General features: G+C 37.4%; 1 protein-coding gene across 1 annotated transcript in view; it reads right to left on the reverse strand.

The window, feature by feature from the left end:
* The window catches only part of LOC109052457 (ankyrin-2-like), a 67897-nt gene that overhangs the window by 14956 nt on the left and 35214 nt on the right, over nucleotides 1-17727 (reverse strand). Inside the window, exons 18-35 of the mRNA XM_042766235.1 lie at nucleotides 17622-17720; nucleotides 17331-17528; nucleotides 16826-16924; nucleotides 16621-16719; nucleotides 16032-16130; nucleotides 15845-15946; nucleotides 15674-15746; nucleotides 14462-14585; nucleotides 14269-14353; nucleotides 14007-14110; nucleotides 12072-12296; nucleotides 10752-10906; nucleotides 9907-10118; nucleotides 9426-9618; nucleotides 9239-9335; nucleotides 8932-9160; nucleotides 8717-8842; nucleotides 8344-8503 (exon numbers count right to left, since the gene is read on the reverse strand). Coding sequence (XP_042622169.1) covers nucleotides 8344-8503; nucleotides 8717-8842; nucleotides 8932-9160; nucleotides 9239-9335; nucleotides 9426-9618; nucleotides 9907-10118; nucleotides 10752-10906; nucleotides 12072-12296; nucleotides 14007-14110; nucleotides 14269-14353; nucleotides 14462-14585; nucleotides 15674-15746; nucleotides 15845-15946; nucleotides 16032-16130; nucleotides 16621-16719; nucleotides 16826-16924; nucleotides 17331-17528; nucleotides 17622-17720 — 2479 coding nt within the window. The remainder of the gene's footprint in view (nucleotides 1-8343; nucleotides 8504-8716; nucleotides 8843-8931; nucleotides 9161-9238; nucleotides 9336-9425; nucleotides 9619-9906; nucleotides 10119-10751; nucleotides 10907-12071; nucleotides 12297-14006; nucleotides 14111-14268; nucleotides 14354-14461; nucleotides 14586-15673; nucleotides 15747-15844; nucleotides 15947-16031; nucleotides 16131-16620; nucleotides 16720-16825; nucleotides 16925-17330; nucleotides 17529-17621; nucleotides 17721-17727) is intronic.

Raw genomic sequence — 17727 nt, forward strand, 5'->3', positions numbered from 1 at the left:
TTCAGTCTTGCTTTTTATCGAGGTTAATAAACATGTTTCACTCTCCGCTCCTTCATGGGATGTCACCAAACTTGACTGGTGAGTTGTCTCCTGATCCCCTGGATATCTGTCTTCTGGCTCAATAGAATCTGGGGTTTTGGGGGATGATCTATCTTCTCTGATGGAAGTGGCCTCAAGCGAGTCTGTTCTACAAAGAGTTTTAGAGTCATTCATGGTTGCAAGCTGCAGAGAATCCAAGCTAGAAGGTCTCTCTGGTGCATCTTGACTGTGATGACTATCTTGTGGTGTCTTCTCAGACTCAGTAATTACATCTGATTCTTTAGGCTTCGCACTTTCTTTACAGCTTAAATCACTTTTCACATAATTTGCTGATGTTTCACTCTCCCATTTCGTAACTTGAATTTTATCCTGAATTATTGTCTTTGAAATAGCAGAGGATGGTGACTCAGTTTTGGTGGATGGAGAAGGTGTATCCATCTTAGAATCATCATTGGATGGTGACTCAATCTTGGTGAATAGGGAAGGTGATTCAATCATAGTATCATAAGTTGATTCAGTCTTGTTTTTTATCGAGGTTACTAAACATGTTTCACTCTCCGCTCCTTCATGGGATGTCACCAAACTTGACTGGTGAGTTGTCTCCTGATCCCCTGGATATCTGTCTTCTGGCTCAATAGAATCTGGGGTTTTTGGGGATGATCTATCTTCTCTGATGGAAGTGGCCTCAAGCGAGTCTGTTCTACAAAGAGTTTTAGAGTCATTCATGTTTGCAATCTGCAGAGAATCCAAGCTAGAAGGTCTCTCTGGTGCATCTTGACTGTGATGACTATCTTGTGGTGTCTTCTCAGACTCAGTAATTACATCTGATTCTTTTGGCTTCGTACTTTCTTTACAGCTTAAATCACTTTCCATATAATTTGCTGATGTTTCACTCTCCCATTTCGTAACTTGAATTTTATCCTGAATTGTTGTCTTTGAAATAGCAGAGGATGGTGACTCAGTTTTGGTGGATGGAGAAGGTGTATCCATCTTAGAATCATCATTGGATGGTGACTCAATCTTGGTGAATAGGGAAGGTGATTCAATCATAGTATCAAAAGTTGATTCAGTCTTGTTTTTTATCGAGGTTACTAAACATGTTTCACTCTCCGCTCCTTCATGGGATGTCACCCAACTTGACTGATGAGTTGTCTCCTGATCCCCTGGATATCTGTCTTCTGGCTCAATAGAATCTGGGGTTTTTTGGGAGGATCCATCTTCTCTGATGGGAGTAGTCTCAAACGAGTCTATTCTACAAAGGGTTTTAGAGTCATTCATGTTTGCAATCTGCAGAGAATCCAAGCTAGAAGGTCTCTCTGGTGCATCTTGACTGTGATGACTATCTTGTGGTGTTTTCTCAGACTCAGTAATTACATCTGATTCTTTAGGCTTCACACTTTCTTTACAGCTTAAATCACCTTTCCATATAATTTGCTGATGTTTCACTCTCCCATTTCATAACTTGAATTTTATCCTGAATTATTGTCTTTGAAATAGCAGAGGATGGTGACTCAGTTTTGGTGGATGGAGAAGGTGTATCCAACTTAGAATCATCATTGGATGGTGACTCAATCTTGGTGAATAGGGAAGGTGATTCAATCATAGTATCATAAGTTGATTCAGTCTTGCTTTTTATCGAGGTTACTAAACATGTTTCACTCTCCGCTCCTTCATGGGATGTCACCAAACTTGACTGGTGAGTTGTCTCCTGATCCCCTGGATATCTGTCTTCTGGCTCAATAGAATCTGGGGTTTTTTGGGGAGGATCCATCTTCTCTGATGGGAGTAGTCTCAAACGAGTCTGTTCTACAAAGAGTTTTAGAGTCATTCATGGTTGTAAGCTGCAGAGAATCCAAGCTAGAAGGTCTCTCTGGTGCATCTTGACTGTGATGACTATGTTGTTGTGTCTTCTCAGACTCAGTAATTACATCTGATTCTTTAGGCTTCATACTTTCTTTACAGCTTAAATCACTTTCCATATAATTTGCTGATGTTTCACTCTCCCATTTCGTAACTTGAATTTTATCCTGAATTATTGTCTTTGAAATAGCAGAGGATGGTGACTCAGTTTTGGTGGATGGAGAAGGTGTATCCATCTTAGAATCATCATTGGATGGTGACTCAATCTTGGTGAATAGGGAAGGTGATTCAATCATAGTATCATAAGTTGATTCAGTCTTGCTTTTTATCGAGGTTACTAAACATGTTTCACTCTCCGCTCCTTCATGGGATGTCACCAAACTTGACTGGTGAGTTGTCTCCTGATCCCCTGGATATCTGTCTTCTGGCTCAATAGAATCTGGGGTTTTTTGGGGAGGATCCATCTTCTCTGATGGAAGTGGTCTCAAGCGAGTCTGTTCTACAAAGGGTTTTAGAGTCATTCATGTTTGTAAGCTGCAGAGAATCCAAGCTAGAAGGTCTCTCTGGTACATCTTGACTGTGGTGACTATGTTGTTGTGTCTTCTCAGACTCAATAATTACATCAGATTCTTTCGGCTTCATACTATCTTTACAGCTTAAATCACTTTCCATATAATTTGCTGATGTTTCACTCTCCCATTTCGTAACTTGAATTTTATCCTGAATTATTGTCTTTGAAATAGCAGAGGATGGTGACTCAGTTTTGGTGGATGGAGAAGGTGTATCCATCTTAGAATCATCATTGGATGGTGACTCAATCTTGGTGAATAGGGAAGGTGATTCAATCATAGTATCAAAAGTTGATCCAGTCTTGCTTTTTATCGAGGTTACTAAACATGTTTCACTCTCCGCTCCTTCATGGGATGTCACCCAACTTGACTGATGAGTTGTCTCCTGATCCCCTGGATATCTGTCTTCTGGCTCAATAGAATCTGGGGTTTTTTTTTGAGGGATCCATCTTCTCTGATGGGAGTAGTCTCAAACGAGTCTATTCTACAAAGGGTTTTAGAGTCATTCATGGTTGCAAGCTGCAGAGAATCCAAGTTAGAAGGTCTCTCTGGTACATCTTGACTGTGGTGACTATGTTGTTGTGTCTTCTCAGACTCAGTAATTACATCAGATTCTTTCGGCTTCATACTATCTTTACAACTTAAATCACTTTCCATATAATTTGCTGATGTTTCACTCTCCCATTTCGTAACTTGAATTTTATCCTGAATTATTGTCTTTGAAATAGCAGAGGATGGTGACTCAGTTTTGGTGGATGGAGAAGGTGTATCCAACTTAGAATCATCATTGGATGGTGACTCAATCTTGGTGAATAGGGAAGGTGATTCAATCATAGTATCATAAGTTGATTCAGTCTTGCTTTTTATCGAGGTTACTAAACATGATTCACTCTCCGCTCTTTCATGTGATGTCACCAAACTTGACTGGTGAGTTGTCTCCTGATCCCCTGGATATCTGTCTTCTGGCTCAATAGAATCTGGGGTTTTTTGGGAGGATCCATCTTCTCTGATGGGAGTAGTCTCAAACGAGTCTGTTCTACAAAGAGTTTTAGAGTCATTCATGGTTGTAAGCTGCAGAGAATCCAAGCTAGAAGGTCTCTCTGGTACATCTTGACTGTGATGACTATGTTGTTGTGTCTTCTCAGACTCAGTAATTACATCGGATTCTTTCGGCTTCATACTTTCTTTACAGCTTAAATCACTTTCCATATAATTTGCTGATGTTTCACTCTCCCATTTCATAAGTTGAATTTTATCCTGAATTATTGTCTTTGAAATAGCAGAGGATGGTGACTCAGTTTTGGTGGATGGAGAAGGTGTATCCAACTTAGAATCATCATTGGATGGTGACTCAATCTTGGTGAATAGGGAAGGTGATTCAATCATAGTATCATAAGTTGATTCAGTCTTGCTTTTTATCGAGGTTACTAAACATGATTCACTCTCCGCTTTTTTCATGTGATGTCACCAAACTTGACTGGTGAGTTGTCTCCTGATCCCCTGGATATCTGTCTTCTGGCTCAATAGAATCTGGGGTTTTTTGGGAGGATCCATCTTCTCTGATGGGAGTAGTCTCAAGCGAGTCTGTTCTACAAAGGGTTTTAGAGTCATTCATGGTTGTAAGCTGCAGAGAATCCAAGCTAGAAGGTCTCTCTGGTACATCTTGACTGTGATGACTATGTTGTTGTGTCTTCTCAGACTCAGTAATTACATCGGATTCTTTCGGCTTCATACTTTCTTTACAGCTTAAATCACTTTCCATATAATTTGCTGATGTTTCACTCTCCCATAAGGTAACTTGAATTTTATCCTGAATTATTGTCTTTGAAAATAGCAGAGGATGGTGACTCAGTTTTGGTGGATGGAAAAGGTGTATCCATCTTAGAATCATCATTGGATGGTGACTCAATCTTGGTGAATAGGGAAGGTGATTCAATCATAGTATCATAAGTTGATTCAGTCTTGCTTTTTATCGAAGTTATTAAACATGTTTCACTCTCCGCTTTTTCAGGTGATGTCACCAAACTTGACTGGTGAGTTGTCTCCTCATCCCCTGCATATCTGTCTTCTGTTTCTTTACTAGTTGAACTGAAAGATAAAACAAGAATTTCAGGACTATTTTGAGGGGTTTCAGCAAGTCCCTCATGATTCTCACCGTCACCTGTGCTGGAGTGAGGAGTCCTTGTCCTTATACTATTGCCAGGAGAGTCTGCCCAGGCCTCGTATTTGTCACTATCAGGACTTTCTTCCAATGCTTCCAATGCTCTATCATGTATTTCACTTTGACATAAGGGCTCACCTTGCACCATTGCAGTAGCAAATGCAGTGATTATGTTTGATTTACTTGGATCCACAGCTGCCTGGTGTATCTGCTCCTCATCTTCTAAAGAAAGGCCATCACTAAACATTAAAGAATGTTTACTTGCTTCACCTGAAGTTTGCCTAAAGATCAGATATTTAGGATTGTCCTCAAGTTCTGCCTTAATATCTGCACTGAAGTCCTCTGATGTTTTCCTGTCTGGACTGATCTGAGGCTCCACAGACAATCTCCTGTTCTGACGGATGTTATATTGACAATAATTCATCTTAGGGATCAACTCCTGGTCTTCATTAACTAACAGTTCAGGATAAATCTGTTGTTTTTCAGTTTCAAATCGGCCTGTTTCCTGAGATGGTTTTCCATTTTGGTCATTTTCTGTTAGTTCAGAGAGCAGGTTTTCTGGAGAGCTCTCCTCTTCAAAGTTAAATATAATGTTGGACGTTACAGCTTGATCACCTTCATTTTGCGTGGTCGTCAGTGGTTTTTCATGTAGTGTTTCACCATCATCAATCATTAATTTATGCTGAATTGTGTTTGGGTCAATACATGATGATTCTTGAAGGATCTTGTTTTCTACTATAATTTTTTCTTGTAAATGTAGGGTTGATTCTGTATTTTGGTTATTGTATGTTGGAGGAATCTGCATCACATCAGAACTTGATGCTTCAGAGGTTACAGTTGTAATTGCTCTTTGTTGTAAATGTTGGGATGATCCTGTCATTTGACTATCATATGTTGGGGGAATCTGCATCACATTAGGACTTGGCATTTCAGTTGTTACTGTCATTTGGTTATCATATATTTGGGGAACCTGTATCACAACAGGCGTAATTGCTTTATGTTCAAAAAGTCCAGACTTGCTTTTCGATGGATCCTGGCCAGTCTGAAATGCCTTCATCAACTCTCTTACAGACATAGTTTCCTCTATCCTTTCCGTCTGTGACTTTGGGGATCTGGGGGATTTTGGAGGAAGCTTGGGTGATTTTTCTGTCTCTGTGACATATGACTTACTATGGGAAGTACTTGCTTTTTGGGATTTCCACTTTTGACTGTCCACCTCATTCTCTTCTTCAACCTTCTTCTGCAGTGCCTTAACCCTGTCCTTAATGGATCCAATCGGAGTTTCTACAATTCTAGGAGACACGGGAATAGATCCAAAGACAGGTTCAGATCCACCAATAACAGCATCTTCATCAAGAGACTCCTCAGACTGACTCCTACTCATCCTTTCCAAGTCATCTTCAGAACTGCCACTTGCAAACTCCCTCTCTTTACGCTTTTTCCTTGCTGGCTTTTTGATTTCTGTTGGACGGGGTTTACCACGTGTCACAACAACCTCTTTAAAGCTTTCTTGAACACTATCCACATCTTGTGAATCACTAAATGGCACAGGTGTTTCCTGCAGGCACTGTTCTAAGTCACTGCTGAGATACGAAACCATACCTGATATATCCCTCTTAGGTAAAGAACTGGATATAGTGTCTTGTGGGATTCGAACTTCCTGAATGAGTGCCTCTTGGACCTCAGTGATATTTTTGCTTTTGGTTTCCTCAACATCTGTCTCACTGAGAAGTACCCACTCCTCATCATCAATGGTTACAGATCTCCCAACAGCACCTTCCCTCTTTGTATAATCATTTGTATCATCACGAAGGATCTCTTCTACCTTCTCTAAGTCCTCTTTCACTTTTTCAACAATTTCAAAAGGCTCATCCACTTCTTCATCCGCAGCCTTGGCAGATTGCTCTTTGACATCCAAGGAGCAAGATTTGTCTGATTTTTCAGAGGTCAGAAGGACTGACACCTTAATCAGGTCCTGCTTCATATCGGACACCTCTGAAAGCAGATCTGGACTTGCAAGTGTGGCAGGATCATGTATGATTTGCAGTGTGGAAAGCTCTGTTGACTCAGATCCATCATAATCTTCCATTTTAACAGCACAAAGAGTTTATAAAGAACAAAGGGGGAAATGAAGAGGACAAAAGACATTGGAAAGCTAGTCAGGGCAGGAGCAATACAAACTGTCTTCATTTCAGAAGACAAGGAACCTACTTGACAGAATGAAGAACATTGCTAGATTTATCTAGATTTGGATCCGAAGGATTTGGGAAGGCATGGGAGCAGTTAAGCAAAGCAAAAGAGAATTACAGAGTGAGGGGAGGAAATGGGCAGGAAATAACTTGCTTAAACATATTATTCTGATTCAAGTATCCACTCATACACTTACACAAGAGGGAAAGTATAAAGAAAAAACAGAAACCTGTGCACAAAGAACAAATGAGGAAAGTAATCATAACACAGAGTGGAGCTGTACCAATGAGGCATCTCAAGATTGTTCTCGACATGAAGAGCTCATGTCAACACAAACACAGATAGCATTTCAAAACAATATGCCCTTAAAACAGTACTGAGACACAATCAGAGGCTTTTCCCATAAAACACTTTCAAATGATTAAATGCTATGGCTTTTTTAGTTATGTAGAACCTTGAATCAATCATGGGGTTGTTTAACATATGGTAAATTGTTATAAGACTGGGGTAAATGATAAGGAAACATTTTTAGGAAAACAGTTAACACAAAACAAACAAAGAATGTGAGTGATAGGGATAAACATGTCACACAAATTATGCATATTTTCAAAAAAGATATCCTCGCATTCAGGCAGACACTCAAACATACATATACAATAATATAATATGTGTAAGTCAAGTTATTTCCATGCAAAGGAAATGATCCATGCAAAGGTGACACTTGTGGCAAACAAATTAAGTGGTTTCAATACAGGCAAAATATTATGTGCTCGGTCAGTATGATTTTGTTTTCAGGAAGAATGGTTTGCTTTCCAGTATCTCTTTTGGCATGTGCTGTAGCACATTTTATTGTAAACTTATTAAACATTTTAGAAATCATCATGCCAGAAGCAAGATACCATTGTAAGAGAATATAATTGAATGTAATGTTTTATGAGAAGAGCAGACCATACAAATAAAAATGGAAGAAGGTATGTTTATCAGCCATAGCACAGCACAGCATCAGGGATCCACAGATACAATTTCAATTAAAATCACTTATAAATATATTTTTTTATAATACTTCAACAATATACTAATACATTAGTAACTTACAGTTTCAAGGTTCAAAAGAATGTGAGAAAAAGCAGTGTGTGTATATATATATATATATATAATATATATATATATATATATATATATATATATACTGTATATATATATATAATTAAAAAAACAATTTACTTAAAAAGTGCTTACATTTCTCATGTGTCTTCTCGCTCTATAAAATGAAACAGAGAAAGTTAATACAACGGAAAATACAAAAATATCTCTTTTGCAAAAAAATAAAATAAAACATAAAGAATAAATTATTTAAAGGTGTAAAATAGGTATTTACCTCCTCATCTGCATCTTGATCAGAATCAGATTCTTAAAAAGTAAAAGAAAAAAAAAATCAACTACCAGATTGAATTTTACTAAACAAAATATATTTTGAATAAAAGGTACTAGCTTTCCGTTGTGTCTATGTATGGATATGTCTACAGTTTGTGGTTGTGAGGCAATATAGTGTTTCACTTACCTTCGAGTAGACAGGTAGGCAGATGTTCAAATTGCAAATTGCACTGTGGTTTAGACTGCGATATGTTCTTGGCTCTTTTGTGAAAGACAACCTGCCACATGGTTCTTGAGTGCTGTCACGAATCTGTTGAAACAACCAGTCTGTTACTAAGTCTAAGTGAGACTTGCACAATATTGTGGCATCACAATAGTTAAACTAGTAGGGAACATTGTGGAGTTCTGTCACAAATATGTTTAAATCTATAAACTCAGTGCCTTTTTGTGCTACAGGCCTCAAACTTTGCTATAATAGCTACATAGTTATCTACTATGACTAGTACTACAAATAATAATTTACTTTGATGAAGAGTGAAAGACGGTTTTCCTTAAAGGCATAGAAACTGAACACATGGTGCTGTCCACTTTTGGTCAGTGGGACCAAATTTCCAAAGCAGTCAGCAAAGATTGGTTTTCCCTCTAGTACCTGTAGAGATAAACATACCACCATGTAGAAAAGGTTCTTCTCAACTGCATTATTAACACTAAGGTCATTATTAGCTAAACCACACTTACCTCAACGTCTCTACTACGTGCCACCTCAGTGAAGTTCTCCTGCTGCTCCAGAGTTTTGTCCATCTTATCATCCGTCATACAGAAGCAGCGGAGTCGTGCTTCAATAGGGTCCAATGTCTTGGCAAAGATGACAAATTTGGCCATATAGGGAACACAGATGATCTCACGATACAGCTGACTGGAGAAGTTCACAGACTCCTGGATCTGACGGCAATCTATAAGCCAGAACCTGGGAGGAAAAACATATATTTAACGATTTGTCAAGCGAAAGCAGTCAACAAACATTTGTCACTGCAGCTGAACTCACCTTGCTGATACATTAGTGGTAAATGAAACACACTGGTTGATGAATGTTAGCGGTGTGGATCCAGTTATGTCCTCCCACTGTGCTGGAGTCGTCCCACCTAGAAAAAGAAAATTATTAGAACAATTTACACCTTCTTATAAAGGCACTTACTTAAACAGGATTTTTTTTCATCTTTATTCTCGCATACCAGTAATACTACACAGCAGTCGTAGAGTGGGTGTACTGCTGGTCCCGTCACTGGTTGGGCTTTTAGGGACAGGAATAGTCATGGTAATGGGCTTGTGAAACTTGCGTCTTCTAGGCTCCAAAGTAACAATTGGGCTGAATGTAGCCTTATTCCAAAGGATCTTCCTCACCAGATCCTCACTGATGGGCTGGGCCTAATAAAGGATGAGATTGAGATGTAAGTGGCAGGATTGACATCTCATTTTCCTTTTCAGTTTCATTCCCCCTGTTTAAGAGTAATATATTGCTAATTAAATCTTTTAGTGAAGAGCATAACTAGAAATGTTTTATGAACTTTTTCCATTAAATCACACTTTTAATATTTCTTGGTATTTTCAATATGTATGGGAACCCTGAAATAAGATTTTAAAATAATAAGAAACCCCTTCTTTATACATTATAAGGTCAATGATCAAGCTTGAATTGAAGGCTTAGTTGGTTACCTGTAGCCCAACGCGTATCCGTTTAGTCAATGCTCCCTCTGGGAACACAGCCTGGACCTGTGGAACAAGTGTGCTGCTTAACACCCCGCCCTCTGGACCGATCAGGTGACTGTTCTGCTTTATGCGAGACACCACTGCAAAGTATTGTGGGAAATCCCGTGTGATGATGCGGCAGATTCGTTTTTTCTCCAGCTCCTCAGGAGTGTCCAATTCTGGTGTGAAGTAATATCACAAGTAATATCTTTTAGCCAAGATATATATATATATTTATATATTTTTTTTTCCAATACAAAATTAGTTGATGAGGAAGATTATGAATATGATTTAAACCATGTATTAAATTAAATTGTTTAGGGTCTATACAAGTAAGTCTGTTTAATGGTGATTATGTTTGTGTGATAGTGTCTCAGACAGACTACACTTCCAATCTAATCCAGAAGTTCCAAATTATTAACAATTCAACTGTATTTTAAGTAAAAGATTCTATCTTTCTGTCCCAAACCAAACTTTTCTACTAAGCTCAGATCTGTTCTAAAATGTTTGAAATTAAGTTAACTGTCACACAGGGTACCAAATCTATACTACCGTCCAAAATTTAGGGGCCAGTACGATTTTTTTTTTTTTAAGTAAAGTTATACTTTATAAATTAACACATTAAATAGAATAAACATGACTGTTTATAATATTACTAACAATTTCTGTTTTATTGCTGTTCTTTTGAAGTTTCTATTCATCAAAGAATTATGACTGAACACTGACCGAAGTTGATTTGAATATAACAGCAAATTCAAGGTGCGTTAAATCAATTAAACATGTGCCTCTTTGTTTATTTGGGACACACTCACCCTCATCCATGCCATTGAGAATCTGATTCAGCTCCTCTTCTGTGTGCTCACAGTGATGTTCTCTCCAGCTCTCTCCTGTCTCACTGCGCAGAATCACTAACTCTCTCTCTGTCCCACGCAATGCAGCAAAGTGAGGGATCTCCACTATCACAGACCTGAAAAAAGGCGTGTTATTTCAGCCATATGTACCACTTTAGATTTGTCAAAGTAAGCGTGGTTTAGAAACGGATATCGCATCTGTGGGGGACATAAAAAGAGGTAAATGTAGCATGCAGCAAGGTAGAAAAAGAGAGAAAACAAAACCACAGATAATGCAAAATACAGCATACACAGAGCACACGACCAATACAAGAAAAGAACTCATTTAAAATCAAACGCTATCCAAAAGTCAACAAGGGAGGAAAAGGTAAATTCATGAAACACCTCTTTTTAGGAATGATAAAAACAAACTCAAGAAATTATAAAAAAGGACAAAATAAAAAGAATATGATATCTTACTGATATAACACAGATGGAGGTGTATTTAAAAGAATTAGGGGGACATGTGACCGGTATCCAGTGGATATTTGGCATTAGGATCTCTCCTACCCGAGGAATTTGGTGCCGGGTGGACCCAGCTGCAGAATTCTGCTGACAAGACTTTCACCCTCATTAAGAGGTGGAGGGGCTGTTGGTAGGTGGAGTTTACTGTTCCGATCGCAGCCATTAAAAAAAGATGTAAAAAACAATGCACACTGTGAACCTGATTTACTGAACTCAGATTTAGAGACAGAGGAATATTGTTGCCATTCCTAAAAACTTGAGATGACGAGTGGCCTAACCAGGTGAGACAAACACTAAAAGCTCTTCCACGAGTTTTTGTCCTAACCAGCTGCGACATTTTGTTGATCGTTGGGTTCTATTTCTGAAACGTCATGCCCAGCAGCATTGTTATGGTTCTTAAAATCATTTTGGTTAATTAATACAAAAATAATAAAAAATGTAAAAGGCACTTAAGAAAATTACTAAAACTTAAATTAAAATCTATCAACTGAATCTCATTGGTCCAAAAATCACAAACATCATTTTATTGGCTGAGATTACATTACATGAGATTACATGGACAGCTGTTTCAGCATAGACAAACAAACGGATTGTCGTTGGAAGCTTGTAACATGGCTCCTGGTTAGGACACATCTACAACAGGTTGACATACAGTACTGCGCTGCTTTGTCAGTCAAGACAAGACAGAATAGAGAACATATAACTGCACCATACACAAAGGTAAACAAAAATGTTCATGGTGATACAGCATAAATGTTCTATTTTAAACCCCCTTACCCAAGAAACTGGGCTCCGGTGGGTCCAATTTCAATGAGCTTGCCTGCGAGCCCCTCTCCCTCCACCATAGGGGGCATAGAGGCAAGTCTGTGCCTCTTCACCAGACGACATGTGACCCGTGTAGGTGCTGAGCACTTTCTAGGTGGCACAATAATGCGTAGTCCATTGTGACGACAGCCACGCATGGCACCGCCACGGGCATCTACCATGAAACTGACCAGGAAGCTGTTTTCAAAAAACACCAAGTGACAGTGAAACACACAACAAAATACATAAAAACTTCATAAAAAAAAAAACAAACTGAAATTAAATGCGGTAATAAATACATAAAGTGCATAAATTCTTGTTTCTAAACTTACAGAAGCCACCTAGGCCATACAATATTAAGTTTCTTTTCCTGAGGTTATTTTATAGGCTCTGTGGGCTTCCATATGTTTGTAAACGGTTAATAATTTTGCAATTCTCCTTGGTGCCATTTGAAACGACACACCTCACCCAAAATATTCCAGGTTCCAATAGTTTTCTTCTCTAATAGACAGCATTAATCACTGTTAAACCCTGAACACTCTTTTTTTTATCTGATTGTGTTGCCATTATGCATTGTAGGCTTTTTTGGTCAGTTTGTGGTCAGTAAGAATTTTCAAAATATTTCAAAAATACAGTAAGTAATTATTGTGAAATATTTTTACAATTTAAAATAACTATTTTCTATTTGAATAAACATAATATATATATATATATATATATATATATATATATATATATATATATATATATATATATATATATATATATATATATATATATATATACATAATATATTCCTGTGATGATAAAGCTGAATTTTCAGCATTATTATTCCAGTCTTCAGTGTCACATGATCCTTTAGAAATCATTCTATAATGCTGATCTGCTCAAGAAAAATGTATTATTATTATCAGTGGTGAAAACAATTGTGCTGCTCAATATTTCTGTGGAAACCATGATACATTACTTTATAGGATTGATTTAATTGTAATTTTTTGTTACTTTATAAATTACTTCTGATCAGTTTCATGCATTTTTGCTGAATAAAAGTATTCATTTCTTTAAAAATAAATAAATAAATAAATAAATAAATAAATAAATAAATTACTGACTCCAAACTTTTGAATGGTACAAAATAATGTAATTTTAAGTGTTGCTTTATGTCTTGTAATGTTCCTGAAGTTTTTGGAGAAAGTCTTCAAAAGAATATACAGATAATCTCTCAGAGAAATTTGATGATGAAGAATGATAACTGTTGAACATGCTTAAGAGATAAAGAGATAAAAAAAGAAAAAAATACTGTAGGAGTTGAGAAACACAATGTGTCTAGTTTCATACCACCCATGTGAGAGATATTGAATAATACTGAATATTATTCATGGGGTTCTTTATGAATACGGAGACATGACTCACTGTATTCATCAAAACATGCTTATTAAAATTTTAGTAAGCACAAAGTCTCATTTAAAAAGCTCAAAGCAATCAGATGTTATAAATACATGCATTAATATAATACATGTAGATGAAGAGAGGAATTAAAAGGGCACAAGGAAGAGAAGCGGAGGATCACCTGCTATTGTCATTGTCAAGGCATGGGGTAGATCTGCTAAAAGCAGAACAAAAGACACAATCACGAACAGCAGAGAGGAAGGCCGAGTGAGATGGAAAATGACGTGAGTGTAAGAAAGAAAGAAAGAAAGAACAACAAGAGGAAATTGAGCTGCTATCATTCATGTTCTACAATAGTGGCATCTGATGCAATGCCAGCTTTGACTAGTATGTACTAGCATGTACGATTTGGGGAGGCAAGTGTGTGTTCACATCTGTTTGAGTGTGTGTGTGTGTGTGTGTGTGTGTGTGTGTGTGTGTGTGTGTGTGTGTGTGTGTGTGTGTGTGAAACCTACTAACCCTGACTGCAGAAGAGTGCTAGTAAGCACCACATTATCCAGATGTTCAGCACCCCAGCTCAGTCGAAATGAGTCCTTCTCATGCTCTCGAGAGAATGCAGACACCTAACAAACAACATAATTAGACTACAATATATCATTACATAAAAACCCATGTTGAACCCATCAAGATCTGAAAATTCTGTAGACCACTGTAGACCACCGATAACAACACTGAACTAAATGTTAGATGTACATATGAGGTGCGACAGTTCACAGTTCACCTTATTAATCTGGTGGCTGGTGATCATATCCTCAATCAGCATTCCTTCACCCCTGTAAGCAAGATGACTGGAGGTCTCATGGGAACTGAAGTAGAACAGTGCAAACAGATGAATAAGACAGGATTACCTGTGTGTACTTGTTATACTTGCAAGAGCCAAAAACTCCCCCCAAAAATATTTTTTTATTTTTTACCGTTCAAGGTTGTGGATGTAGCTCATGCCATCCAGGTAGTGTCCAGGTAAAGAGTCATCACCAAGCTCTCTCAGGTCCTCTGCTCTCAGGTACTCTCCTCCATCACCTGTTATTGTGTCCTCACCTGTTCATACACACATTGATTGATTGATTGACACTGTCAGTTTGACAGACTAGTGAACTGAGGACTGGTTGATCAAATGGCCAGATTTACTAACAGCTTGCACCACCACAAACCCTCTTTAGGCATTTAAAAACTACTGTTATGATTTACTAAAGAGACACAATAAAAGATTACCAAAAAATGCATGGATGCAGTTATTTTTGTGGCTGACCTTATTGCATATGCATCTGTAGGAGTTTCCCTTTTAGATGCAAAATTTATGGGAGGAGAGTATTTACTAAGGTTTGGGGTAGTCAGTGTACTGGTATTTGTGGCATTATTTAACACCCCAAATAAAAGCATGTCTTATCCCATTTTGCACCTGTGTTGTTAGTAGATTCCCTGCACCTGATTATCATAGGTTATGCTTGTTTTTTCAACCCTATTCTAATTTGCACTGCTCTTGATAGATTGCATTGGTCACTGGAATGGATCAATGTGCATCTGTATACATTAATTTGCACATTGTCAGTAAATTTCGCAGAGATTTCCATACACATTGGTGCTTTTTATGGGATTGTGGTCTCAGACTAATTTGCCCTGTTCTGTAAATCTGTCCCTTAATTATAAAGTGATAGACTGAATAGGCTGTAGTTTAATAAACACCCCAAGTCATGACTCATTATTTAGGTATTATGAATTAAAAAAGCTCAGTGACCTACAGAAACCATGTATTCTCAATTTTATGATTTTAAAAATCATCCCCAGATTAGCACAAATAACAAAGAATAAAGTTAGTTTTCCACAGTTTAGTTTTCTACACACAATAATCATGCCCGTTCCAGTTAGCACACGAACTGCAAACCACACGTTTGAATAGATATAAAATGAACTGAATGATTTTTGGCAAATGTAGCAAATGTAACGTTAGTAAAGGGTCAGTTCAGTTCACTCTATATCTATACCCTACCTTCAATCTCCATAGAGACTTCAGTAAAAAGCTCCTCCTCCATCTGATGTTGGGCTACAGAGGCACAGCAGCTTTTACATTGATATATGAAATCCTGATTATGCATAATAAAAGTTGGTACTAAAACATAGTATCTTACCCTCCTCGTCAGACACATCCAGAACTTCTGTCATTGTCTCTGGAACGTTCAGCTTGTGTTTCTCTGTCAACGTCTACAAAAGATGAAATGAACAATGCATTCAACATACGTTCTGTATAGATTATGAATACATCAAAAGTTCTTTTTATGTAAAAAGGCATGGATTCATACAGTTGTTGTTGTTGTGATTGTTTCCTCAGTAACAACTTTCAGAGTGTCCACCACTGAGATGTACCCTAGTCGCTTAGCAATAGAGAGCGCTGTGTTTCCATTCTGAGAGAGAAAGAGTGTGAGGTTAGACGAGTAAGACATTTTTCTAAATTATTATCATTTCTGTGAGGATGAGTGTGTCGCTCACCATGGTGACGGCATTAGGCTTGGCTCCATGCTGCAGCAGGACATTGATAATGTGTGTATTTCCCTGCTGAGCAGCTTGGTGAAGTGGCATGTAACCGTTCTGAAAAAATAAAAATAAAAAATTATATATATAAATAATATATATATATATATATATATATATATATAAAAAAAAAAAAATATTATCGTATAAATAATCAGAATGATAAATAAATAAATAAATATATCAGTACAGCAAACAGCACAGAAATAAAATATTATCATATAAATAATCAGAATGCTAATCATGTCATTAATTTAAAAGCATGTAATTCTGATAGAGGCTACAAAACAGAATATTCAGCTCATAAAATTAAAAAATAATCTATTGCTTGTATATAAATTAATTAATTAATTGATACATTCAAATAATAGCACAAATTTACAGTCAGCCATAGATATCAGTTTCAAATAGTAGCACAGTAACTCAAAATGCATGGCCACAGAGCTCATAAATCACAAAATGATTAAATAATAGTTTATTAAGTAATTATTAATTGAGTTACCAAGTCACATAAGAATATAATTTAATAAATATATTAAACACTTACCTTAGTTTTTGCATTGACATTAGCGCCATTTTGCAAAAGGAAATTAACCATTTTGACATTTCCATAGTGACAGGCAACAATAAGAGGAGTGTAGCCCAACTACAAGAAACAACCACATTTCACATTAGCTGAAGTGTAACATATTGAAATTTTATTACAAATAATAATAATACAGCAAAATGTAAAAACATTGGTTCAAGCTTACTTTGGTCTGCTGGTCTATGATTGCATCATGCTTGACCAGTATTTCAGCCACCTGCACTCTGTCCTCCTGAGCAGTGAGGTGAAGTGGTGTAAGGCCACTCTGAGAAAAAAAAAATGCATCTGTTGCATTTAATGTGCATTTGCTAACACAATGTTCACTAGGTTTACGGTTCTTCTTAAAAAGTCAGTGTGGCTATAATGTGGACTGAAAACCTATCACAACTTAAAAGAGTCTGAGTCCATGTTAAGTCTAGCTACAAAGTCAAAAACAAAACAAAAAAACCATCCTATATTTTATCTATTTCCTTGTATGTCATGTCACCATTAACTGACATGAGAGTTTCATTAAATTATTGAAATATTAACTTCTTAGGTACTTCAAGGAAATATTTTACATCCAAGGGGTTCGGATGACATTTGTAATAGTCAGTTTGGATGACAAAAATATGTTAAATATCTGTCCGACACTGAGGATAAATACTGTAGGCTTCCTGCTCTAATAGTACCTTAGTGGCAGCATTGACATGTGCACCCTTCTCCAGCAGTAGGGAGGCCATCTCTGTGTGCCCCTCCTGAGATGCCAGGTGTAAAGGACTCACTCCCTGTTTGGTCAATGCATTGGTCTCTGCCCCATACTGAAGCAGTGTAGAGGCGATCTGAGTCTGGTTCTTCTTTGCCGCAATGTGGAGAGGTGTATAGCCATTCTGCACAGGAAGATAGACACAAAACCTCAAGTTATACATTTTTGTTATATTATTGGATGCAGAGACATCTTGCAATCAGTTTAAGATTTGCACCTTAGCAGTAGCATGAGGTGAGGCCCCTTTATCCAAGAGCATCATCGCCACCTGCTGGTTATCATAGTGAGCAGCTACATGCAGAGGTGTGAGACCGTACTGGTTC

This window comes from Cyprinus carpio, chromosome A1, assembly GCF_018340385.1.
Source record: "Cyprinus carpio isolate SPL01 chromosome A1, ASM1834038v1, whole genome shotgun sequence".
NCBI lineage: Eukaryota > Metazoa > Chordata > Actinopteri > Cypriniformes > Cyprinidae > Cyprinus > Cyprinus carpio.